Below are 26,080 nucleotides of genomic sequence, written 5' to 3' on the forward strand. Positions count from 1 at the left end.
TAAAAAAAATATACTTTCTGTAGCTGGTTAATGCAAGTGGGATTGTAACCTCTCCTTGCTGCTTCGCATCCAGAGAAGTGGCACTAGGATGTGAAGAACTGCATTCTTAGAACTGTGATTGAGTATCAAAGCTGCTTTCTCATAAGGGGGACCATGCACAAGATCATTTGACTGATTCATTAACTGTGTGTATTGTGTTAGAGGCGTTTTTAGATGGCATTTTTGGGATTCAATCTCCTTGAATGTGAATATTTTAATTGCATGTCTAGGTGTGTATGTATGCATCTTCCTCCGTATCAAATGAAATATTGTCTGGCCGTAAATTAAGTGTATTAAAGGAATTCTGAAATCCCTTGTTTTCAGAAGAAACATTTAAGGGAGATCTCCCATTCATTCCCCCTCACTAAACTTAAAAGGTGTGCATCTAAGTTAAGCTTTCTGAAGCTGTTCATGTATGTTTTATTAGTATCAATAATGGAGGCCTGTTGAAATGGTGACCCATGGATTACATTAAGAGAATTATTACACATTACAAGCAACTACTTAAAAGAAACACTTGTATAGTGTTGCACATGTATGTTTTTGTTACTTTGGGCAAGTAACCAAGCCTGTCTACATCAGACATATCGATGGCAATGGAAATGAAAAGGTAGGGAATGAAAGGTGTAGCATGAGAACAGCTCAGTGTTTAGGGTAATGTGTATACCTACTGTACACCCTTTTGACATGTTGGAGTACATGTCAAAATGGCCATTGTTGGAAGCCCTGTGATATTAGTTGGAGAATAACATTCCCCTTGAAACGACCTTTTTAACCAGCAGGGGAAGGAAATGTTCAAAAACATTGTTTGCCACTATTGGCAGTAATTCGCTGTAAAAGCACATAGATGTACTCTTAGAATAAGCACAGGATCAATGCCAATTGCACATTATTAGCTCAGAGTGTAGCCTCCTATTGGGAATTGCCTTGAGATGTGTGGTCACCCACAATGAAGTCTGGGGCCAGATATTATCATTGGACTCCGTAAGGGACCACAATGGTGATTCACATAATCTGTCATTTTGATACCATCTGTTGGAGGTACACTGTGGCTAATGTGCTCCCTGAGCAATACAGAAGAATGGATGCATTCATTGGCATATCCTGTGACTTGTTGGTCCCTTTGCTGATTTCTTAGTTTATTCTGCAGCATCTTAACTGAATGTGAACTGATGAAGACCGACTACGGGTTAGTTGCCCGTTTCACTCCGTGGCTTATCTATTGTAAATACTATAGACCCCATACCAGGAAAGGAGTTTAAATCAGGGCACATGATTAGTTGCAATGAAATGGTTTTTTGTCAGCTAAACATTCCAAAAGTTTTGCAAGCTTTGCTGTTGGGTAACAGAACAGTCTTCACTGCTTTGCTGTTGAATAGTAGTAACTTTGGCATAGGCCTAGTCTACCTGCTGTGTGTTTGTCAGAGAAAGGAAAGATTCCCTATTTAACTCTTACCTCATTTACAAACCTGCAAATACTATTCTACTGTGAGTAGAAAATGCCATCACCAGCATGTGCTCTAGACCTGTGATGACAATGGCAACAGGACCAATGACGTAGCCTGAGTTAAAACATGAATAGTCAACGCCTCTCACTTTCGCATATAATGGTATTATCCATGTAAATTAACTTGTTTGCATTTGTCTTTTTCAATAGTAGCATTTTTCCTACCTCCCATAAATTGCAGTTGGAGTTAATCTGCACCTGCTTTGACAAACAAATATATACACAACAGCCTATGGGAACTTTAGAATTTTACCATGAACAATAATTCAACTTGATGAAGTGTGCTTGATTGTATGTATAATTGTGTGTGTTCGTGAGATTTATGATACGCATTTCTACAACAAAATACCACTGGGATGTGAAGCCAGACTGATGCTGATGTCTTTTTAAAACACCTCATTTCTCCATTCTTCTGCTTTCATGTTATGCTCTACAGTCTCTTAAAGTTTACAGCTTCCTGGAATGTGAATTTTGGTTGGGTTAGTTATTGCATATGTACGTACAGCTGGTTTTGGTACTATATCATATTTTTAACAGTGGAGACCGGTTATATGCACATTATTATATTCTGTACGAGGTTGAATCTTGTTCCCCTCAAGCCGTATGCCTTCAGAAACACTAATCCACTTGCTAGGTGTTTGCCTTCCCACTGTCTTTGTATCAGCTTTAAAGCTAGAATCCTTAATTGAAACAAAAGCGGATACCCCACCTCTGTTTTGGTAAAAAGCTGACAGATGGGCCTGGAGAAATGTAACCACTCAAATTCATGGACAGAGTTATGGATGCAAGGACTGACCACCCATGATATAAAATATAGTTAACCATGTTGAGGCTATACAGTGTTTGTTTACCAACATTGTAAAACATATTTGGGGTTTTAAATGGAGTATGAGCGTTGAACTTAGTTTGAGTCAAATTATATTCTTTGAAGAATAAAATTGCTATATAACATTAAAGTCCAGAAATGAATGTAGGAACTAAAGATTCTAGCTTTAATTCCATGGCAATAGAGGACAGGGTGAGAGGTCTGGTTTCTGACCAGACAGACACTCTCGTCCTGCCCCTCATTCCCACACAAGGAGAGGAACACCCCGTCTCACTCCCCATCCACTGTCCCTCCAAAACCTCAAGCCATTTCTTTATTTGACAATAATGCAATTGATCCCAAAAGCACTTTGCCTTGTTTTTCCATTGTGTGAACTATGTAAATTGTAATTTGTTACAGATATGTAAGATCATTCATTCACAATTTCAGACTAATCTGCATCAATCTTTGACGTTAAAATGATTTAAACATTGAATCTAAATCTATTTTATACAATGTTTGCTGCAGCCAATTGGTCTTGTCATTCAGTATTGTGGCTTAGGGTTGGTTGTGTTTTAAATAAAGTGCTATTGATAAATACTCACTGCATCATGTGTTATGATTTGATTCCTAGATGTACAACTAGTAAGAAGTGCTCTGGAGTCATGGTCAGATTTTAAAAGGGACACCTTTATTGGTGAATTTGACATGGTTATTCAAGATTAAAAAAACAAAAACAAAAGGACATGTTGGATATTGAAAGTCTACATATGTTTTGCACTTCCTGCCAGTGTGGTTCAACCCATGCAAAACATTCTGAAATTGACTCAAGATTTTTTCAATTTCCATAAAAATACATTCATGATATAGGAAAAGACAAGTTGCACACTACATTTAAAAAGAGAACATGGTAATAAGAAAGCTAAATTGTGTACAGTGCCATTCTCTTGGCCATGTGATACTCGTCCTGCTGGGCCAGATGATTGGCTCACGGGTTGTTTACATTAACCGTCAAATTGTGTCAGTAGGGCAGCAGGTAGACTAGCGGTTGGGCCAGTAACAGAAAGGTTGATGGTTCGAATCCCTGAGCCGACTAGAAGAAGAAAAAAAAATGTCCTGTGCCATCGAGCAAGGCACTTGCTCCTGTAAATCGCTCTGGATAAGAATGTCTGCTAAATTACTAAAAATGTGGAATCTCGTGCCTCAGAGTGCTCTAAAAGTGAAGCTGGTACTTAATTGAGGTCATCTCGAATCATGTTTTTCAGGCCTTTAAAGTACTGTAAATGAAGTCTACTTTGAGGTTCTTGATATTGATCCACTCATATCCTTCCCATTGCGTCAGACGTCACCCAGGTTGAAGGCGATGTGGTCCTCAAACAGAGCGATACACAACATGATGGCTCCCCCTGCCAACAGACCCAGGTTCTGTAGCAGGAAGCGAGTCCAGGGTCCCATCGGGCCAGGATCACCATGAAGCATCTCAGGTAACTATTGAGGGGAAATAATGTGACATTTTCACACCACGGAGCCCAGCTGAGTTGTACTGAGCTGGGCCCGGTTTCCCAAAAGCATCTTAAGGCTCATTTCATCATTAGAACCTTTCATAGGAGGTTAAATCTCCAAGCTGTTAACCCAAACCATTGTTACTAAAGTTGCTTGTTATTTACTGACCACTCATAGAACAGGTACTTACCTGTTAGATGTGTTTTTTCCCAACTGTCACGATCTCCACTAAACATAGAATTAAGATGTTTATCGGTCTCTAACAACTGATAAATTCCCAAATGATAAAAAGATGTTCCAAATAAACTGATAAATAGCCTACAGTATAGACTACAAAGGCCTATATACTGTATTTAAATAAATGTCATGTTCATTCAATGTAGTTCTATTTTGCCTTTTGGCTACTGTCAATTTGCCAAATCTTGATTTTGTGCATTATTATTGGGCGGCATGTGTCAAACTCATTTCAGAGAGGGCCGAGTGTCTGCGGGTTTTCGCTCCTCCCTTGTACTTGATTGATGAATTAAGGTCACTAATTAGTAAGGAACTCCCCTCACCTGGTTGTCTAGGTCTTAATTGAAAGGAAAAACCAAAAACCAGCGTTTAAGGAAATATATTACATCGTCGGCCATTGTAGGAAAGATGCATTGTTAAAACACTCATAAGCCTAAGTTTCATCGCTATAAGGAAACCGGGCCCTGGCCTGTTTACACATCCACCATGCTGGAAAGGACAATGTGAAAAGAAGATATCAGCCAGCACAGTATGGTTGGCAGTATCATTAAATCAATGGTACTTATAAAGCCCTATTTACATCAGCAGTTGTCAGTGTGTTTAGTGTGAAAATGTACGTGTGGAAATCGATCCACTCTAGTGGCTCACCATGTCAGCAAGGGCCACGTAGAGGAAGACCCCAGCGGTGAGGGTGAGGATCCAGGGGGAGATCTGAGCGGACTGGTGGCCCAGGACAGAGCCAGTCAGCAGTCCCACGAAGCCCAGCAGGGCTGAAACAGCACTGAAGAGAACTAGTCGGCGAACAGGCCACCCTGCTCCTAGCAGCACTGCCAGGTCACCTACACAGACAGTCAACACATTGAATGAACCGTATACTCAATGGAACATTACAGAGCAGAGGTATACCTGAAAATTTGAACATGGATTTTATGATGCATTGTACCTTTGTAGCCTACAGTACATACACTGAGTGTACAAAACATTAAGAACACCAAACCTAATATTGAGTTGCATCTTCCTCTTTTCGCCCTCAGAACAGCCTCAAATCAATGGCGCATGGAATCTACAAGGTGTCAAAAGCGTTCCACAGAGATTCTGGCCCATGTTGACTCCAATGCTTCCCACAGTTGTCAAGTTGGCTAGATGTCCTTTGGGTGGTGAAACATTCTTGATACACACGGGAAACTGTTGAGTGAAAAACCCAGCAGTGTTGCAGTTCTTGACACACGCAAACTGGTCCGCCTGGCACCTACTACCATAACTTGTCTTGCCCATTCACCTTCAAATGGCACAGATACACAATCTGTGTCTCAATTGTCTCAAGGCTTAAAAATCCTTCTTTAACCTGTCTCCTCCCCTTCATCTACACTGATTGAAGTGGATTTAACACGTGATCATATCTTTAACCTGGATTCACCTGGTCAGTCTATGTCATGGAAAGAGAAGCTGTTTAATGTTTTGTACACTCAGTTGAAAGGGAAGGTTTTCTTGTATACCTAGCTCGTGAGGAAGCTCATGACAGAACACCGCTATCGTGGTGCTGAGACCTCCAGCCAGACTCTGAGAAAAAGCTGCACCAATTGCCAGACCATCAGTAAGGTTGTGGATCCCGTCTCCCATAACCACCATCCACACCAAGCTTCCTATCCCAGCTTCCTCCTTGGAAGGTGGGCCATGTGAATGGCCGTGACCATGACCGTGCTCAGAGGATTGTGTCTCACTCTGCAGAGCAGTAAGCTCCCTCTCTGGATACAGCTCTATACTGGTGTTCTGCTCCTTCCTCTTAGCCTTCTGATGACAAAAGAAAGAGCATTAAAAAAAAATGTCCATATGAGTAAAACATTCACAACTGAATACTAATGGGTCTAATGTATGATATTCCAGTCGGGTTTTAGAAAAATATAATCCACTGATTCATGTCTACTTTACTTGACTGAATTCATCAGGAAAGAGATTTATGAGGGAAATCTGTGTGGAATGGTACTGCTTGACCTACAGAAGGCCTTTGATAGTTAATCACTGTTTCCTAATCTCCAAACTGGAGGCACTGGGGTTAAGCAGTATCCCTCTAGGTTGGGTAAAGTCCTATTTATCAGGAAGGGAGCAAGGAGCAAGTTTGGAGAGGTTTTTTTTACAAAAAAATGTCATAATGAGGTGATAAGATGGCGATATTTTAGACATTTCTCTCTTTTTTTTAATAAGCATCCTCCTTTAGACTGAACAGTCCGCGAGTGTTTCAGGTGGTGCAGCCGCGGACAAAGTTGGCACATGGAGAGAGGCGATAACAGCCGCGTCGTGTTTTCTTTTTTTTTTACCCATCCGTGCCTGCGAAAGTTGTATGACTCAAGGCAACACCGACTAAGTAAAATCCAAGTAGTATAGGTTAATGGTTCACTGTCTCAGGCAAAACCAATGATTTGAGGCGTTCTGCAGGGGAGCGTGCTTGGGCCTCTGCTGTTTTTATTGTATATGAAAGATGCTTGTTCTTGCCGTCTTTTTCTTTATGCAGATGACTCTACACTTCTGGTGTCTCACAAAAGTAAAACTATGTTGAAGAGCATACTTAGCATAGAGCTTACTAACATTAGCAAATGGCTTGGAGATAAGCTATCTCTGCACTTAGGGAAAACTGAAGCAATTATTTTTGGATCCAGACCTAAATTGAGTAGGTCGTCTGAAATCAGAGTGGAGTTAGAGGGTGAGGTGCTGACTACTAAAATCTGTTAGCTACTTGGGATGAATCCTTGATGGAAGCTTGGGAGGTGTGAGCATGGCCAATAAAGTGCTAGGGAAGGTTAATGCCAGGACTAAGTTTTTGGCTAGAAAGTCCAAGCTGCTTGATAAGGACTCCATGAAAGTGCTAGCTACTGCCCTTATTCAATGCCATTTTGACTACGCTAGTACTTCCTGGTTTGGGGGCTTATCTAAACTGATGAAGGGGAAGCTCCAGATAGCCCGGAATAAGCTGATCAGGGTAGTATTGAAGGTGAGTCCACATACTCATATAAGCAGGAGCTGCTTTCAGGAACTAAACTGGTTGCCTTTTGAGGCTAGGGTGTCCCAGATTAGACTCGGTTTGGTTTACAAGAGTATTTATGATCCTGCCCCCAGATATTTAAGTGATTACTTTCCTCATGTTAGGGATGCACACAATCACAGCACCAGATCAGGTGTTGCTGATGTGTGCTTATACAGGTTCAGGAGTAATGCTGGGAAAGATACTTTCTTGTATACTGGAGCCTCTGAATGGAATGAGTTGCCTCTGCCCATAAAAACAACGTCCTCTCTGGGCAGCTTTAAAAATATGTTTGATGTCTTCTGTGCCCATATGAATAACCCCTATGATGTAACTGCAATGATGAGATGTTTTTGTTTTATTATTTCACTGCCATACTGTGTTCGATCTTGTTTAGCCATCTTGTCTTAAGAGGACCACAATGGAATAAGCCCCAGACTTTGTGTGTTATCCTCGATGATTTTACTCACGTGCATGTATGGCTTTTGCAAGTTTTGTGTGTGCTTGTTTTTTTTTTTAATGGTTGAATTAATAAACTAAACTACAAGACCAATCAATCCACCCTGCTTTCCTAACAAAGACAATATAGAACCTCTTCACACTTACAACACTTTTTGTAAAAATACCGTCGGCTACACATATTAAAATGTGAACTTGCTACGTGTCGACCGCTACCGCCGGAGGTAGTGCACACTCGCCCGACAGTTGCCCCCTTGAAGCAGGGCAGCGTAAACACAATTGTCTCGTTGAACCAACACTCCTACAGTATAAATGGTAACAGCAGAGCAATGTTTTTGAAACAGCTGAAATGTATACATTTTCCTAATATGAGACTTTTTATAGATTTTTACCTGAAATTGCAGTAACAGCCTGTTATATTTCGGACATTTTCGCAGTAGCTGCCGGTTGCACTGAGCTACATAAAACTATGGAAGATCATACAAATATAGAAATGTAGATCGTACAAATAGGATATGTTTTTTCATTTGTAGCATTGTGTGGTGATTTCAGAGGTGGCGCACACACAGACACTTTGTTGTAATTGTTTGTATATTGTTGAATTTTTAGTTTGTGTGACTTTCCTTCTCTCAGCGTATCAGTGTTTTGTTACTTGTCATGTTTTGTGTGGACGCCAGGAAGAGTAGCTGCTGCTTCTGCAAAAGCTAATGGGGATCAAAAGCTAATGGGGATCAAAAACAAGTAAGCACCACACGTCCTAGAGTGGGAGGGGGGATTGTTTCCTGGGGCCCAGAGTTTTTCCTGATCTGGTAGTAGGCTAACCTAACCAACTCTGGACCCTAGTTGTAGTGTATGACATAGTAATAAATCAGCTGTAATGGGCTATAATGGGACCAGATCATTTTCTAATCACGTCATATGGTTTAAAAATATATAACTTCTGGCCCTAGGGAGGATGACAACTTTAAAACCCTTTACACAGAGACAACTACGATTGGACAAAAAAAAGAACAGTGCCGAGTTCGCTGTATGGCTGGTTGCATCGTGTAGGCCTTTGCATCTGTAATGAAAAAGATACTCAAAGTATGTCATCACTATTGTGTTGATTCATTCCAGTCAGTCATTTTTTTTATTAAAAAGGCCTAAAGTAGCCTAGCCACCTGAAGTGTGAACATAACCCAAATTTGATCAAATTTACATTTTCTCAGAATACAAATAAAATGGGCCTATTTTAGGCTATAAATACAAAGCTGAGGCTATAAAAATCATGATTATTTTTCTCCTGGCCAAGCCCAGATGGGATCAGATCGCATAGGCTTCTCTAGGCTACCTGAAGCTGTGGTTGTTATCAGTAGGCTACTGCTGATCAGACTGAAGCACAGACGAATTGTGCACATTGACAAATCATGAGTCATTTTATTTATTTTGTGGCGTTTATGGGCTTCCGTATAAAACAGCTCCTTGCAGTGAATTCACTTATACCCACATTTTGTCGCAATTTGCTTTTACCACATGTAATATTTGCATGATGAAGCCTGCTTTGTTGTAATGTTGTAAGGTAGGCCTAATGTACCTTCATATTCGTATTAGAGGTTTAATCATTCATTTTTCGATAGGCTAATGTCACTTAATGAAGACATGCTATTATAGCAACTCGGTGCTTTTGTCTTGAAGATAACATTTAATGAGTGAAGCCTACAGACGAGAAAATAAACACTAATTGTCTGCAGATACATGCTTGTAAATTGTTGCATTATTCAATAATGTATTGTGTTTTAGAAGAAACGTTTCTATCATTGTTGAATAGTTTGTGTGTAACCGATGTGAAATGGCTAGTTAGTTAGCGGTGGTGCGCGCTAATAGCATTTCAATCAGTGACGTCACTCGCTCTGAGACTTGAAGTAGGGTTTCCCCTTGCGTTGCAAGGGCCTTGGCTTTTGTGGCGCGATGGGTAACGATGCTTCGTGGGGTGTCAGTTGTTGATGTGTGCAAGGGTCCCTGGTTCGAGCCCGGGTTGGGGCGAAGAGAGGGACGGAACATACACTGTTACATGTGCATACTGGCTACTGTAATATTTAAGGTCAATTTGAGCTGCGGACAAAGGATGTAATGTGGCCAGCTACAACAAAATGTTAGGCAAGGATGTAATGTGGCCAGCTACAACAAAATGTTAGGCAAGGATGTAATGTGGCCAGCTACAACAAAATGTTAGGCAAGGATGTAATGTGGCCAGCTACAACAAAATGTTAGGCAATGATGTAATGTGGCCAGCTACAACAAAATGTTAGGCAATGATGTAATGTGGCCAGCTACAACAAAATGTTAGGCAAGGATGTAATGTGGCCAGCTACAACAAAATGTTAGGCAAGGATGTAATGTGGCCAGCTACAACAAAATGTTAGGCAAGGATGTAATGTGGCCAGCTACAACAAAATGTTAGGCAAGGATGTAATGTGGCCAGCTACAACAAAATGTTAGGCAAGGATGTAATGTGGCCAGCTACAACAAAATGTTAGGCAAGGATGTAATGTGGCCAGCTACAACAAATGTTAGGCAAGGATGTAATGTGGCCAGCTACAACAAAATGTTAGGCAAGGATGTAATGTGGCCAGCTACAACAAAATGTTAGGCAAGGATGTAATGTGGCCAGCTACAACAAAATGTTAGGCAAGGATGTAATGTGGCCAGCTACAACAAAATGTTAGGCAAGGATGTAATGTGGCCAGCTACAACAAAATGTTAGGCAATGATGTAATGTGGCCAGCTACAACAAAATGTTAGGCAATGATGTAATGTGGCCAGCTACAACAAAATGTTAGGCAAGGATGTAATGTGGCCAGCTACAACAAAATGTTAGGCAAGGATGTAATGTGAATTGAAAAGTAGAATTGTCTTTCGCCACCCCTGCTCCTCAGACGTCTTCATATCTCATAGTGAGAATAGGGCCTAAAGGCGTCCTCATGCTTCCCATCCGAAACAGTTTGGGCATATTTTGTGACATGTTTGTTTGTTTTGGTCTTCGGCAGGGTTTTTTTGGGGCTTTTTGTGCACACGCAAAAACATTCTTGAGGCAAGCCGAAGTTCAGAAGCCGAAGTCTACACCCCTTCGTCAGTGATTGGTCAACAGTAGGGATTCTTCAATTAAGTGTTTGTTGTCGTTCAACAACAACAAAAAATGTACTTGAAAAATACTGCACAACACATCTTGGTTAGATTAAAAAATTGTGCAACTAAGATCTCTGCAAAAACGTAAAAATGAATGACAGATTCATTCTGATTTATGAGGAAGTGTATACTGGCTACGGCATCTCAAGATGGACAAACAATACTATTGTCGCTTTTCTAGCTAATGTCTTTTAAAGGGGATATGCGAGCACATTCGTTCGGTTCACTTAGCTGAGTTTGGCTAGGTGCCAGCTGGGCCTTGCTCCTCAGTGGGTCAGCCTGGCTCCAAAGTGGGTGGACCTACGCCCTCCCAGGCCCACCCATCCATAGATTATGGCCTAATGAATTTATTTCAATTGACTAACTAAGCAAAATCTTTACAATTGTTGCATTTATATTTTTGTTCAGTATACTATGCACAGTGTATTATAAAACAGTGACAACAGCATTAAACTCGCCCCTTTATTCTCTTAATCCAGCTAACCTTGTAATGGGTCCTCAGTCCTAGAAGGCTCTCAAAGATGAAAAGGAGGTAGCAACCTCCCAGCACGCAAAGGCCCTTCAGAATAGAGTCCTGTTCTTCAGAGTGGGTTGAGTGTGGCCCAGTCTTGGCCTGCAGGACACAGATGCAACAAGACACGGTTTTCACTATCAGCAACAGGTTTTACCTTACAACATTTACTAATAGATTTTACAACTTCACCCTCCATGACTAAACAGAGACAGCAGCACTGGTATTTATTTAGTGTTTGACAGTTTGATGGGTACTTACGTGAGGCAGGAGATGCAGCAAGGCATCTCCACACAGCGTCCCCACAGCCAGGGCTGTCATTGGGCAGAGGAAGGAATGGAGGCGGGCGGGTGGCAGGAGGGGTACCAGGCTCAGAGCCAGCAGAGACGGCAGGCTGATCACAACCAGAGCCAAGGAGCTCCATCCCAGAGCTGCAAAACAAACAATATATTGTATTCATTTAGATGTTGTATTCATTCTGCTTGGTCAATAGGGTATTGTAGTTTCCAGGGTTATGTTAAGCCTAGGTGTGTCATAAATGTAAAGTTATGCCCCTTTGCTCCAACTTATAAAGAGATGCAGTGAGTTTTAAAACATACTATATCGATAAATCATTTCCTGTCATAGCTGGTAGTTTCATTAATGCACCTTTGAGGAAAGTCACACTCCTTTCTGACTCCGCACTGTGTGTTTCTGGGTGGCGTAGACACACGCCACTCTCAATCTGGTACAGCAGAGCTGGGCACAGGAGGGTGAAGTGAGCAGGAGTGATGTGGGATGCCTTTTCCAGACCGAAATTCCACAACAGCTGAGTAACGTTCAGACACTGTGAAAAGGAAAGGGTTAAAAGTCATCACTGTCCACAGAAACTGTTTATGTATGGGGAATGTTTTGATAGTAGATTTTCTCATTAACTCTAAGAGTGGTTTATTTTGACAAAATGGACCCAAAAAATTCATTGGCCAGGCATGTACCACAGAACACCCTTTTCCTTTAACTTTCTCCTTATCTTAACAATTTTGAATAAAAACCATCACCTGAGAGGATGACATTTAGCCAGGAAAAGTAAGCGGAATTCAGTTGTTAACTTTGTGCATTTGTCACAAAACATTAGCCAAATCAACTGTTTTTTATTGACTACTCACGTTCCCATGAAGATGCCTCGTAGTGGGGTGATTTGACACAAGGGAGTCAAACATTCCTTGGACAGGAATAGAGTGTGCACTAGGGGATGACCACAGAAGAATTTCTTCCTTAACCACATGATCAGAGGATAATGCGCTGCCCTCTTCAGACCCAGATCCAGCAGGCCCTGATATCCCAGGCTGTGGGGTTCTTTCAGAGGGGGTTGAGAAGAAGAGGCAGCACAGTTTATTCAGGTGTCATTGTGTAACTATTCATAGCTTAATGAACACTAGAATGCCAAAACCTCAGTACTTCAAAGTAGCTACATAGAGTGCCTTCAGAAAGTATTCACACCCCTTGATCCATCCTCAGTTTTCTCCTATCACAGCAATTAAACTCTGTAACCATTTTAAAGTCACCATATAGTGAAATCCCTGAGCGGTTTCCTTCCTCTCCGGAAACTGAGTTAGGAAGGACACCTGTATCTTTGTAGAGACTGGGTGTATTGTCACACCATCCAAAGTGTAATTAATAACTTCACCATGCTCAAAGGGATATTCAAAGTCAGTTTTTTTACCCATCTACCAATAGGTGCCCTTCTTTGTGAGGCATTGGAAAACCACCCTGGTCTTTGTGGTTGAATCTGTGTTCGATTTATTTAAATTTTTTCACCTTTATTTAACCAGGTAGGCTAGTTGAGAACAAGTTCTCATTTCACTGCTCGACTGAGGGACCTTACAGATAATTGTATGTGTGGGGTACAAAAATCATGTTAAACAAAATTTTTGCACAACCGAGTCCATGCAACTTAAGTGTCTCGTTCAGCAAATGTTTTACTCCTGAACTTATTTAGGCTTGCCACAACACAGGGGTTGAATACTTATTGACTCAAGACATTTCAGCTTTAATTTTTTATTAATTAGTTTAAAAAAATAACATTCCACTTTGACATTATGGGGTATTGTACAGTATGTAGGCCTGTGACAAAATAAATCAAATGTAATCAATTTTAAATGTGGAAAAAGTCAAGGCGTGTGAATACTTTCTGAAGGCACTGTATATCACACATCTCTAACAATCATGGAATCAAATCAGTTGCAATATCTGTATCTCACCTGGATGCTTTTACAGAGGGGGGTGGTTGAATAGGTCTACTAGGACTGGGGGTGTCCGTTTCCTGATCTTCATGATCATGAGATTGTGGGTGAGGGGGTGTCAGAGTGTTATGGTTGTGCCTCAACCCTTGGTGGCTGATCTCCAACACACTGACCTGCCCTAGTTCCAGGCTGCCCAGTAACATCTGAAGGCCCTTATAGGACAGGGTCCCGTTGTCTCCATACTGATGGAACAGACGGTGCAAGTAGTAGACCTGGAAAAAAGGTATTGACAAGAGTAAATTGTCAGCTGAAATTGTCGGCAAGAAGGATAATCATTACTGTTAAAACACTGCCATTATGAGACTTATAATAGCTAGGCTACTTTATATTTTTAATTTATTCAATTTTGTTTTACAGGGATAGCGCACATTAATGAATATTACTGTAAAAGTGACAGTTTTAGCCAGCCGGCTAATTTTCAACTGATGCAATTTAGTACAACCCCTTTTTACTGATGCAATTTAGGTTTAGTGTCTTGTTGACATCAGTGTCTCTCCTGAAAGTTTAAGTTGTAACCTTATCAACTATTACTTCCATAATATCGCTGTGAAATGAAGTTGTATCACTGATATACTGAGGCCAAATTCAGATATTTGAGATGCCTGGAGAATATAAAATAAAAATCAAGCTTTATTTAACAGCACATTTGACATGGAACGCCACGTGATGTGCTTCACAGGAAAAAAAAAAATCAACAATGAAAATAAAATATTTACTAAACAACAAACATAAGATAAAAAACAAAAAAGTGACAAAACCTGAACGACTAAAAACCACCCACTCTCAAATATGTCCACAGTTTCGGCCCCCCTCAGGTTCCCTGGCAAGTTATTCCAGAGGCTGGGGACGTAATAACTAAAGGCTGCCTCTCCATGCCTCTTGGTCCCAGGCTTTGGGATAGTTTGAGTCTCTGTATCAGCCTGAGAAAGAAACGACCGCACCTTGGCAATGTTCCTCAGGTGGTAAAAAGCTATTTTGGTCACATTCCTAATGTGTGAATCGAAGTTTAGTTCAGAATCTAAAAACAACACCTAGGTTTTATACTTGGTGTTTTATCTTTATCACCCGTGAATTAAAATGTGCGGCCAGATTATATCTCTGTGCTTTGGCTCCAACACTAAGTACCTCGGTCTTGTGCTTTCTAATAACGCTGTCAAGGGGTAACACATAAACTGAACAGCACCGGACCAAAAATCGAACATTGTGGAACGTGTCATGTGATATATATTTTCTCTGAGTTATGTTCACGAAGGGTGACAAAAACTCTCGACCAGTTAAATAGGTCCTAAACCAATTTAGAAATTGGCTAACCCACCTCTCCAGTCTGTCCAGAAGGGCATCATGTTCAACAGTGCTGAATGCAGCAATTAAATCCAAGAGTACAAGGACAGAGCTGTTTGGCATCTGTGTTGGCTCTAAGATCATTTACCACTGTTTCTGTGCTGTGGTGGGTTCGAAAACAAGATTGGATTTTTTTTTATACAGTTGGCATTAAAAAAAATAAAAATAAAAATCACTTAACTGTTTGAAAATCTATTTATCCCGAATTTTGCTGACGAATGGAAGGTTGGAGATTGACTGAAAAATTCTAAAAGCTGACGAATCTAGAATACTTTTCTCCAGAAGGGATTTCACCATATAAGTTTGTGCAGTGGGGAAAGTGCCTGTGAACAGGGAGTAATTACCAATAGCTTTCACTTCTTCAGAGATGCAATTAAAAACTGTTTTGAAAAAGGGGGGCTTGGATCGAGAAGGCAAGTATAAGACTGAAATTGTGAAATCACTTTCCTGAGCATGTCTGTGTCAACCAGGGAAAATAAATCCATAGTGCCTTTACCTGACAGGCTAGGGCACAAATCAAACTTCTAATCAAGTCTGATACTAAGCCAAATGTTGGTTATCTTGTCTCTGAAATATGCCGTAAACTCATCACATTTAGATGTGGAGGAAAGTTCACATAGGTTAGAGGGGGTAGGATTTATCAGGCCATCAAATCGTCGAGAAGAGCACTCTCGAAATATTCTGAATGATCAAGTTAGAAAAATGTGCAAAGCTGTAATGCATAGACGGGCTTCCACAATATTCTCACCTGCTCCTCAAAAGCCGCGTCTAAATGTTCGGCTGTTGATACCTCTTGTCGGCTTCCATTTGATATCCTGTCTGTCGTACTCGATGGCGTTTCCGCTGTGCCACTGAGAGATGGTCGAGCCATTGTCCCGAACTCCAGCAGAGGCAGACAGACAAATACTGCGAGCGTCAGTAGAGGTGACATCCTAGAAATTAACTGCAGAAAGCAATATGGAGACAAGTTTATTCAAAAGTCACGTACCGTGAACAGTCTCAATAACTTCTTAATGCTTCCAGTTTGTTTATCGTTTAGTCTGCCAAATTGTAACAAGCAGCGAAACGCTACACAATTGCCAAACTTTATACAATCCGCGAACCAATAATATCGTACAGATTTTATTATGCCTATAGGCTACTCACACGGGTTGTTTTTCCCAGTCCTGAAATACATCTTCTCTTGCCCTGCTGGTTGAAGAGCCTGGGGTTATTGTCTTTTGTTTTTCTGTGTTAATATTATAACGACTCGTTAACTGAGTCATGAAACCGATAAGGGAGGCCGCAAAGCATTGCTCACGGCAATTGACCTACCTTTTCCAATACAGCAGGATGGTTTGCCCTGCTCAAGGCACGTGAGAAGTGTTCTTAATATCCATGTCCTGGAACAGAGTTGTTGCAATAACTGGGCTACTGCAACATCTTCAACCAGTATAATAATAGGTGGAGGATCTAACAATGTAGCCTAACAAGGGTTGAATTGAATGAATATCCACAAAAATAATAATTAGCTGAATTATCTCAACCTTTCTGGTGATAGGCCTACCCTATGCAAATTGTTATCACTTTAAAGGGGCAAGCTGCAGTTGCTACACTTGTTACTCCAATGTTTGTAAACATTGTACATGCAAACAAACACTGCACAAACAAACACTGCACAACATACTTAGAACTATAACCTTGATATATTGGCTGGGCAGTCCTTGCATCCATTGCTCTGTCTATGAATTTGAGAGTGGTTACATGTCTCCAGGCCCGCCCCTCAGCTTTTTACCAAAACAGAGGTGGGGTGTTGCTTTTCTTATTGTTTCAACCACAGATTGCCCCTTTAAATGTTGAAGAATACATTACAGGTAAGTAGTAATATCTCACAATCATTCATGAAAGAGAGGGATGAGTAGGCCTAATGGGATAATAGATTGAGTCTGATTTTAACAGAAGTCCAAAGAGGAGAACTTGAACCTCAGAGCCACCACACCCTCTCCTGGGCTTTATAAGTGGGATGCACTGTTGAGCGCTACATCCCGAGGGGTTCGTGCTGATTGTACGGAGATTGCGACAGCCGGTTAAATGGCGTCCCTTGAGAAGGCAAGAACACTATGTATGTCAGGGGAAGTGCAGTATTATCATAAGGAGACTAATACTTGGAATTCGGAGGAGGAATGGAAGGAAAAAAGAGAGGCAGAGGAGGTCTAAGAGAGAGAGAGGTACCAACTGAAAGCTGACCAAGTGAAGGGGAAGATTCTCTGTGTTTGTGATGCTCGTCATTTGATGTGACGCAGACAGGGTGGCGTGACTGGTGAAACAGAAGAGTCATTGTCTGTTCTTTTGCATTTTGATGTTGAGTCTTTGCCCGACAAAGTGATGTTAGGAAATATGTTATCCTGTACGATCTCTTGTGCCAAATACATTACGTTGTTACAGGTGTCAAGCTTATGGGCATGTGGCAGCAGTCTGTAGAAGGGAGGTTCCTAGGTGTGAGAAGTGTGCAGAAGGACAAAGGAATGTGTAGCATTGGGGAAATTGGCATGTGTTAATTGTAGGAGTGCCCATGGGGCTGGGGATCAAAAAAAATCCTGTGCGAGAGAGGTAGGTTGAGGTTTCCAGGGTTAGAGTAGTGCAGAAGATGTCACATGCTGAGGCAGTGAAGAAAATAGAGGAAGATGGGTCAAGGGGGAGGGATCCGGAGAGGAGTGGTGTGAGTAGTAGATAGAGTAGTAGAACCAGTACAGAGGGATAAAACAACAAGTAATATATGTTTCAGTAAGATTGGATTTTTGGCATATATAGCAATGGTTATCAACTGTACTGCAGGGATGGAACGTAGTCACATAAAATAGAGGTTTTGGTGGCAGCTGCAGAGAGGTATTGGGGTGTGCGAGATTTGATGTCAGAAGAGTTACAGGGTCTGTTAAGTGGTGGTGTTCCATCCTTTCAGGTTGTTGGCCTGAAGTAGGACTAAATCGATTTAAATAGTGGAGTATGGCATACATTATTTTTTTATGTGTATTTTTTAGCAATGTAGTGTTCGATAGTAGGGTATTTTGTTTTATTATTTTTTTCAAGCAAAGTATAGTTGAGTTTTACTCCAGTCTGGTAGGTGGCGGTAATGCAACATTTATTGGATGCCAACCTCCGTTAAACCTCATTCGAGAAGAAGACACCCTCTCCTGGCTGGGTGTCCCTCTCCTGGCTGGCCTTTGGGAGCCAAAAGATGGTTGTCTTGACCCCACAAGAGGCAGTGACACCCTGAAAAAAAGAGGACAGTGAGTGGTCCCCGTGTGTAATCTCCCAGAGGACTCTAGGAGTCTGCCACTTGCACAGGAAAATGGAGCCCCCCCCCCCGAATGGCCCCAAACTTGAGAGCCCGTATCCAAAGCTGAATTACAAAGAAGATTTAGTGATTTTTTCCCCCCCAAGTATGTCAACAGAAAAACTAAAGAAAATCATGTTATCCTAAATGTTTTAATATCATTTGATTTAAATAATTTCGGACACCCCCAAGCTCTGGTTGCATAGCACCGCGAGGAGGTGTAGGAGTGGCATGCTTGCTAAACCAGCTACTATACCTAGTTAGCAGAAGTCTGAAATTGTCGCAGCAATTTTGCTTGTGCCTCAAACACGTAAGTTTTCATTCCGATGACAGATTATTATATTTTTTTTGAAAAATGGTTACAGTCTGATATAGCTAGCAAGTCAACAACAGTTGGCTAGCTAATGTTAGCTAGTCAGCTGCAGTGCTAGCTAGGTAGCCAGCATTAACTAGCTAGTTGGGTTTAGCCATTTTCTAAACAAAAAAACGAATATTGACTCATTGGTAGCCACTTGCTAACTAACTAGCAGCTAGCTAGTAAAACAAAAATGTATTTAAGCTGCAGTGCACTCGTAGCTAGCAAGCTGTATATCTAGTAGGGGCTGACGTTAGATTGCTAACCAACTAACATTAGCTAGCTAGATTGAGCTGGCAATCACAGTCTGTAAAATGCCCTATAATATCAGATAGCTAGATATGCGAAAAGGGTCTCTTATTTAACCACTCCTCAACCCCACCCCCCTGCCATAACGTTACTGAAAATAGGTCACTGGTCAGCTTGAACAACACGAGCTTCCACTCATATAATGGGAGGCTAGACAGTTGGCATAAAGATTAGACAGCAAGGGTGTAAAACAGATTTTCTCCATTTCAGAAATATTGTCCTTTTATTCTACCATTAGGAAATAGTTTTTCAATCCAATATTATAGTTCTGTCGTTCTAGCTTTCCCCACATGCCTTGATCAGTCTTCACTTGTGTCTAGGAAAACAGAATAGCCTAATGAACAGCCTAATTTGATTTAAACTACAGTCTATCATTTATAGTAGCTACACTACATTACCAAAAGTATGTGGACACCTGTTTGTTGAACTTCTCATTCCAAAATCATGGTCATTAATATAGAGTTGGTCCCACCCTTTGCTGCTGTAACAGCCTCCACTCTTCTGGGAAGGATTTCCACCAGATGTTAGAACATTGCTGTGGGGACTTACTTCCATTCAGCCACAAGAGCATTAGTGAGGTTGGGCACTGATGTTGGGCGATTAGGCCTGGCTCGCAGTCGGCGTACCAATTCATCACAAAAGTGTTCAATGGGGTTAAGGTCAGGGCTCTGTGCAGGCCAGTCAAGTTCTTCCACACAAATCTCGACAAACAATTTCTGTATGGACCTCGCTTTGTGCACGGTGGCATTGCCATGCTGAAACAGGAAAGGGCCTTCCCTAAACTGTTGCCACAAAGTTGGAAGCAAAGAATTGTCTAGGATGTCATTGTACATAGCATTACTGAAAATAACGCAGTAGCGTTAAGATTTCCCTTCACTGGAAGTAAGGGGCCTAGCCCAAACCATTAAACAAGTAGCGTTCTCCTGGCATCCGCCAAACCTAGATTTGTCCGTCTGACTACCAGATGGTGAAGCATGATTCATCACTCCAGAGAACAGGTTTCCACTGCTCCAAAATCCATTGGCGGTGAGTTTTACACCACTCCAGCTGATGCTTGGCATTGCGATGCTTGGCATGGTGATCTTAGGCTTGTGTACGGCTGTTCGGCCATAGAAACCCATTTCATGAAGCTCCCGACGAACAGTTATTGTGCTGATGTTACTTCCAGAGGCAGTTTGGAACTCGGTAATGAGTGTTGCAACTGAGGACAGACTATTTTTATGCACTTCAGTGTAACAGTATAGCTTCTGTCCCTCTCCTCGCCCCACCTGGGCTCGAACCAGGGACCCTCTGCACACATCGACAACAGCCACCCTCGAAGCATCGTTACTCATCGCTCCACAAAAGCCACGGCCCTTGCAGAGCAAGGGGAACAACTACTTCAAGGTCTCAGAGCGAGTGACGTCACCGATTGAAACGCTATTACCGCGCACCCCGCTAACTAGCTAGCCATTTCACATCGGTTACATCAGCACACGGTCCCGTTCTGTGAGCTTGTGTGGCCTACCACTCCACGGCTGAGCCATTGTTGCTCCTAGACGTTTCCACTTCACAAGAACAGCACTTACAGTTGACAGGGGCAGCTCTAGCAGGGCAGAGATTTGACGAACTGACTTGTTGGAAAGGTGGCATCCTATAACGGTGCCACATTGAAAGTCACTGAGCTCTTCTGTAAGGCCATTCTACTGCTAATGTTAGTCTATTGAGATTGCATGGCTGTGTGCTTAATTTTATACACCTGTCAGCAACAGGTGTGGCTAAAATAGCCAAATCCACTAATTTGAAGGGGTGTCCACATACTTTCAACTCTCAACCACCACATGAGAAAATAAACCATAGTCAGATCAAACTACGCTGATGTGCTGTTTCATCATCTTCAGTATGCCAGAAAGACCATAAATTTAGATACTAGCTAGATGTTATTGCGATGCCCCACTTATTTTACAGTTGCTCTACCAATCATTGATTTCATTGTCATGCATTTCAGGTGACATTATTACAGACGTGTGTACCTGCACTGTGCCTGGGCTGAGAAGCATAATATTTTTATTATTTAACCAGGTAAGCTAGTTGAGAACAAGTTCTCATTTACAACTGCGACCTGGCCAAGATAAAGCAAAGCAGTGCGACACAAACAACACAGAGTTACAATATGGAATAAACAAGCGTACAGTCAATAACACAATAGAAAAAAAGAAAGTATACAGTGTGTGCAAATGGCATGAGGTAGGCAATAAATAGGCCATAGTAGCGAAATAATTGCAATTTAGCAGATTAACACGAGTGATAAATGAGCAGATGATGATGTGCAAGTGGAGATACTGGTGTGCAAAAGAGCAGAAAAGTAAATAAAAACAATATGGGGATGAGGTAGGTAGATTGGGGGGGCTATTTACAGATGGACTATGTACAGCTGCAGCGATCGGTTAGCTGCTCAGATAGCTGATGTTTAAAGTTAGTGAGGGAAATATAATTCTCCAGCTTCAGCGATTTTTGCAATTCGTTCCAGTCACTGGCAGCAGAGAACTGGAAGGAAAGGCGACCAAAGGAGGTGTTGGCTTTGGGGATGACCAGTGAGATATACATGCTGGAACGTGTACTAGGGTAAGTTTGGCGGTGTGAGTGAAGGAGGCTTCGTTGCGAAGATGAAGATGCATGTCGTGATTAATCCTAAGGATATTGTGTAGGCCTAATTACTGTGTAATTGTCATAAGACCCAAGCCGCCCCCTGTACCCGGAATTTGAACTACTCCCCTCTGGGCGCAGGTATAGGGCACCCCTTAGCAGGAAAAACAGAACTAGACAATCATTTGTGCCAGGTGTGATATCCCTCCTAAATAGCTCGGGCTAATGTTCCTATCCACTCAGTAAGGCCTGCAGGCTAGTCTTTCAAAAAAAAAAAAAAAGTTTTATTAGTGTGTAACTGTTATGAAAGTTGTATTGCCAATTTTGTTTTGTATTTAAACACCACTTTAAACGTGTACATGTCACTGCAACAAAATTTCCCCAATGGGGACAATAAAGTCAGTAAGTAAGGTCCAGTACTATTTCTAGTAAATGCCTGGAAATGTGCTTCCCAGTTAGACTTTGTCTGATTGAGTCTGTCTCCCCCTACAGTGTGCCATCCAAACCACTCCATGTGACCTTTAACAGTCCTGCTGAATAGGAGAAATGAGGACCATTTGTGAGTGAGGTACCACTACTGCTTTTCTTTTGTTCACTCACTAATTCTCTCAAGCTACTGGCTTTGAGCCACTCCAAATGGTTTAGTATGATGATATAGCTGAGGTTTTTAATATGGTAACAAGGCTTGACCTTGAAGTTATGTTAATTGCACAGGATAAAGTGGGTATGTTCATTTTGCTGCATTGCTTCTGCAGATATCCCATAAACACTCCTGGACAGGTTTGCATTGGTGTGAGATGGATTTTCTCCAGGCATTGACTCACCTAGCCTTGTATTCTGCAGAAATTAGTGTGTATCAGTGATGTGCCATGGGGTACGACGTCACCAGGTTCCAAGGGGAGGTGGATGAAGACCTGCTGTGTCCCATCTGCAGCATGGTACTGGAGGAGCCAGTCCAGGTTAATGCCCTACTATACCTCCTATACCTCTGGACCAGATCTATTACAAGGACTCATTTTATTTATCCTTTATTTAGACAGGTTATCACTGAGTTCTTAATATAGACCTTTCACCGATTTCAAACAATATACTTATTTCCCCATCCCATCTTCCCTTTTCCCATCTCCGCTCCTTTTTCTCCTATGTCTAGGCCCCACACTGTGAGCATGCCTTCTGCAACGCCTGCATCACCCAGTGGTTCAACCAGCAGCAGATCTGTCCTGTGGACCGCAGCGTGGTGACACTGGCTCACCTCCGGCCCGTGCCCCGCATCATGCGCAACATGCTCTCCAAACTCCAAATCGCTTGTGACAACGCTGGCTTCGGCTGCACAGCCACACTGCGGCTAGATCAACTGCAGTCTCACCTGAAGGACTGCGAGCACAACCCCAAAAGACCTGTCAACTGTGAGGATGGCTGTGGGTAAGTGACATTAGAGCACATTACACAGCAGAGTAGACCAGACAGAATGGGAAAACATGGTTGTGACTTTTGAGTTGCTGGGCATGCCGCACCATCACTGCAGAATGTGACATTACCTAGTCTTGTATTTATTATTTAGTATTGTAGTGGTCTCTAGAGTGACCTAGTGGCTTTAATTTCATAATGTCACAATTTCACCACAGGCTGGAGATGCCGAAAGATGAGATGTGCAACCACAACTGCATCAAGCACTTACGTGGCGTGGTACAGCAGCAGCAGACAAAGATCTCTGAACTAGAGAAGAATGCTGCAGAGCACAAACACCAGCTGGGGGAACAAGTAAGCACACACAATCACGTTGCATACATATACCTCAATGGAGGCTGCTGAGGGGAAAACGGCTCATAAATGGCGCGAATGGAATGGCATCAAACACATGGAAACCATGTGTTTGACGTATTTGATACCATTCCGCTCCAACCATTATCACGAGCCCGTCCTCCCCAATTAAGGCTCCACCAACCTCCTGTGATATACTTGTATGCAAATCCATTAGTGCTCTGTTCCTCAATGGTCAGGGATCTGGTGTGTGTCTGTTTCTTCCACTGTCAGAAACGGGACATCCAGCTGCTAAAAGCAAACATGAGAGCAATACGCAGTGCAAACCCCAACATGCAGAACCTGGAGGAGAGCATTGAGTACAACGAGATCCTGGAGTGAGTATACTCTCCTGTCCCCTTGGCCCTCTCCTCTAGAATATATTCAGTAGTTTCAGTACTTGATTTCAGCCTCAAGTCTATTATGCTGGATATTGTTTGACTACAAAAATCATTCAAACTTATTAAATCAATCAAATTTAAGAAGCCCTTTTAACATCAGCAGTGTTGTCACAGTGCTTTAGAGCTAAAGATCCTATTCCACATCTCACTTGTTCCTGACCTGCCCAACAGATGGGTCAACTCCCTCCAACCTGTGAGGGTGACGCGCTGGGGCGGGATGATCTCCACGCCAGATGCAGTTCTCCAGGCGGTCATCAAGCGTTCACTCATCGACAGCGGCTGTCCTCTGTCCATCATTAACGACCTGATTGAGAATGCCCACGAAAGGAACTGGCCACAGGGCCTGGCCACACTGGAGACGCGGCAGATGAACCGGCGCTACTATGAAAACTACGTGGCCAAGAGGATCCCTGGGAAACAGGCGGTGGTGGTGATGGCCTGTGAGAACCAACACATGGGAGAGGACATGATCCTAGAGCCTGGCCTGGTCATGATCTTCGCCCATGGAGTGGAGGAGATCTTATAATAACCCAACACTAGGAGCGGGGGGGGGGGGGTCTAGCATGGCTGAGAGGAGTGCAAACCGGACATTTTGATTCGTGAGTTATTACTCCTCTAAAAAAAAAAAATAATAATACTCCCCTTCTCAATTGAATGGTAATTATGGGTCTATTTCTTAGTTTTTTCCAACTGCTTACACACGTTTTCAAAACTGTACACACAAAATGCCTCACATCTCCTTCAAAATGCCATAAACATGTCAGAATGAAGCATTTGCATCAAATGGCAAACACTGCTTTCATAATAGTACATTTTTGGATATACCATGTAAACACTGTTGTTCTAAAGCTCTTTGGTCTTTCATAGGCTTATATCTACATTTCAATACAATGTTCTACAGTGAAAGTAATCTGCTGAGAGGGGTAACAAGTACACTGTAAACACCAATGCAATGTAGAAACAAAATATTTATTAGGCCAAACATTACTGTTGTATACAGTAGCATACAACAAAACCATAAACATATGTAAACCAAAAGTAAATTCTTTAGAATACAGTAAAGAACACAATTGTGTGTGTGGGGTCCCTGGGGGGCAGTCCAGGAATTGGTGGGGGGGCAGTCACCAGTGCTAAGCTACGCTTCATCTCTTCTCCGGGCTGGGTCTGGCCACAATACTTCGTCCACATCACAAGATACTTCCCTCGATGTTTGGCAAGAGAAAACGTATCTCCTAGCATGGCGTATCCAACCTTGGACAGAGGCATCCTCTATGTCCCCACAGGCGTCCTCCATTGCCTGGAGAAGCGGCATGCGGGCATAGGGTTGGCGATCATACACTTTCCAGCGCCAGGCTGAGAAGAATTCCTCTATGGGATTTTGAAAAGGTGAATATGGGGGTAGGTACAAAACTACAAATTGTGGATGGGTGGCAAACCAGTTTTGGACCAGAACAGCCTGGTGAAAACTAACATTGTCTCATAAAACCACAAATCTAGCAGGCTCCTGATCTGGATCAGGGACAAGCATTGTGTAAATTCCATCCAGAAAAGTGAGCATACAGTGTGGCATTGTGATGGAGGACACATAGTTATATTACCCCCACGCTGTCCAGGGACATTGGTAATTGCCCTCTGTCCTATTACATTTCTTCCGCGGCACCTGGTTTTGGTGAGGTTGAAGCCAACCTCATCCACATAAATAAATTCATGGCGAATTACATGGGCATCCAGCTCCAATACTCTCTGTAACAGACAAAAGGATATAGGATACAGGATGGAGGATGCGTTGTATGGTCGACAGGCTTACAGCATTGATGTTAAATATGGTGTCATTATTGAAGATATACTCTCTTATCTCTCGAATCCTAATTGCATTGTTGGCCAAAACCATATTTATAATTGCAGTCTCTTGTACATCTGTAAATAAGCGTCCTCGTCCTCCATGATGTCTTTGCCTTTCCACTCTGTACAGAAGTCAAACACAGTATGTGTTCAGCATAGGAACTGTAAACAATGTACAAAAAAAAGTAGTAGAGCATGATAACCAACCTCATTCATTCAATGCAGTGCAGTAAATGGATGGCTTAGAGTTAAATGTTTATGCAAAACTATGCAGTCATACGTATTTTACAGTACATTACTGTAATGCTAAAATAGTCATTAGATAGTTGCATACCTGTTCTCATTTCTGAAGGTTTGAATTATGGACGCCACTGTAAATCGACTCAAGTTGGGCTGGACTCTCAGTCCAGCCTCTCTCATGGTCAAACCGTGGTTGATCACATGATCAACAAGTGTTGCCCTAATCTCATCAGAGATGGCTCTCCCTTCTCTTCTTTGCCCTCGTCCTCTTGTTCCTCTTCCTCCTACTCCTCCTCCAACTCTTCGTCTTTGAATTTGTCCTCGTTGTCCCCT

At 42.1% G+C, this 26,080-nt stretch overlaps 2 protein-coding genes and 1 long non-coding RNA gene across 5 annotated transcripts; 2 read left to right on the forward strand and 1 right to left on the reverse strand.

Annotated features, from left to right (window-relative positions):
- Positions 1-3,020: 3,020 nt before the first annotated feature.
- On the reverse strand, positions 3,021-16,132 carry LOC115165659 (zinc transporter ZIP10). Of its 2 annotated transcripts, XM_029718924.1 has the most exons (10): positions 16,009-16,132; positions 15,611-15,805; positions 13,480-13,733; positions 12,385-12,574; positions 11,888-12,065; positions 11,501-11,670; positions 11,213-11,341; positions 5,585-5,879; positions 4,737-4,927; positions 3,021-3,839 (listed from the first exon to the last, which is right to left on the reverse strand). In XM_029718924.1, exons 2-10 carry the CDS (start codon positions 15,791-15,793, stop codon positions 3,690-3,692), a joined length of 1,740 nt encoding a protein of 579 aa, XP_029574784.1. In that variant the 5' UTR covers positions 15,794-15,805; positions 16,009-16,132; the 3' UTR covers positions 3,021-3,689. The 2 variants fall into 2 exon arrangements, with proteins under 2 accessions (XP_029574784.1, XP_029574785.1); XM_029718925.1 differs by lacking the exon at positions 16,009-16,132 and having other exon boundaries at positions 15,611-15,921.
- Positions 16,133-17,685: 1,553 nt separating this feature from the next.
- Positions 17,686-21,404, forward strand: LOC115165665 (uncharacterized). Its single transcript, XR_003870217.1, has 3 exons — positions 17,686-18,485; positions 20,827-20,900; positions 21,349-21,404. It is a non-coding gene; the product is annotated as an uncharacterized LOC115165665 (long non-coding RNA).
- Positions 21,396-24,323, forward strand: LOC115165663 (E3 ubiquitin-protein ligase NRDP1-like). Of its 2 annotated transcripts, none has more exons than XM_029718928.1 (7): positions 21,396-21,443; positions 21,957-22,032; positions 22,308-22,423; positions 22,615-22,886; positions 23,090-23,225; positions 23,499-23,602; positions 23,837-24,323. In XM_029718928.1, the coding sequence occupies exons 3-7, from the start codon at positions 22,334-22,336 to the stop codon at positions 24,189-24,191; spliced, it is 957 nt and encodes a 318-aa protein (XP_029574788.1). In that variant the 5' UTR covers positions 21,396-21,443; positions 21,957-22,032; positions 22,308-22,333; the 3' UTR covers positions 24,192-24,323. The 2 variants fall into 2 exon arrangements, with proteins under 2 accessions (XP_029574788.1, XP_029574789.1); XM_029718929.1 differs by having other exon boundaries at positions 21,400-21,443; positions 21,957-22,023.
- The last annotated feature ends 1,757 nt before the right edge of the window (positions 24,324-26,080 follow it).

Source organism: Salmo trutta, chromosome 28 (genome assembly GCF_901001165.1).
Source record: "Salmo trutta chromosome 28, fSalTru1.1, whole genome shotgun sequence".
Lineage (NCBI taxonomy): Eukaryota > Metazoa > Chordata > Actinopteri > Salmoniformes > Salmonidae > Salmo > Salmo trutta.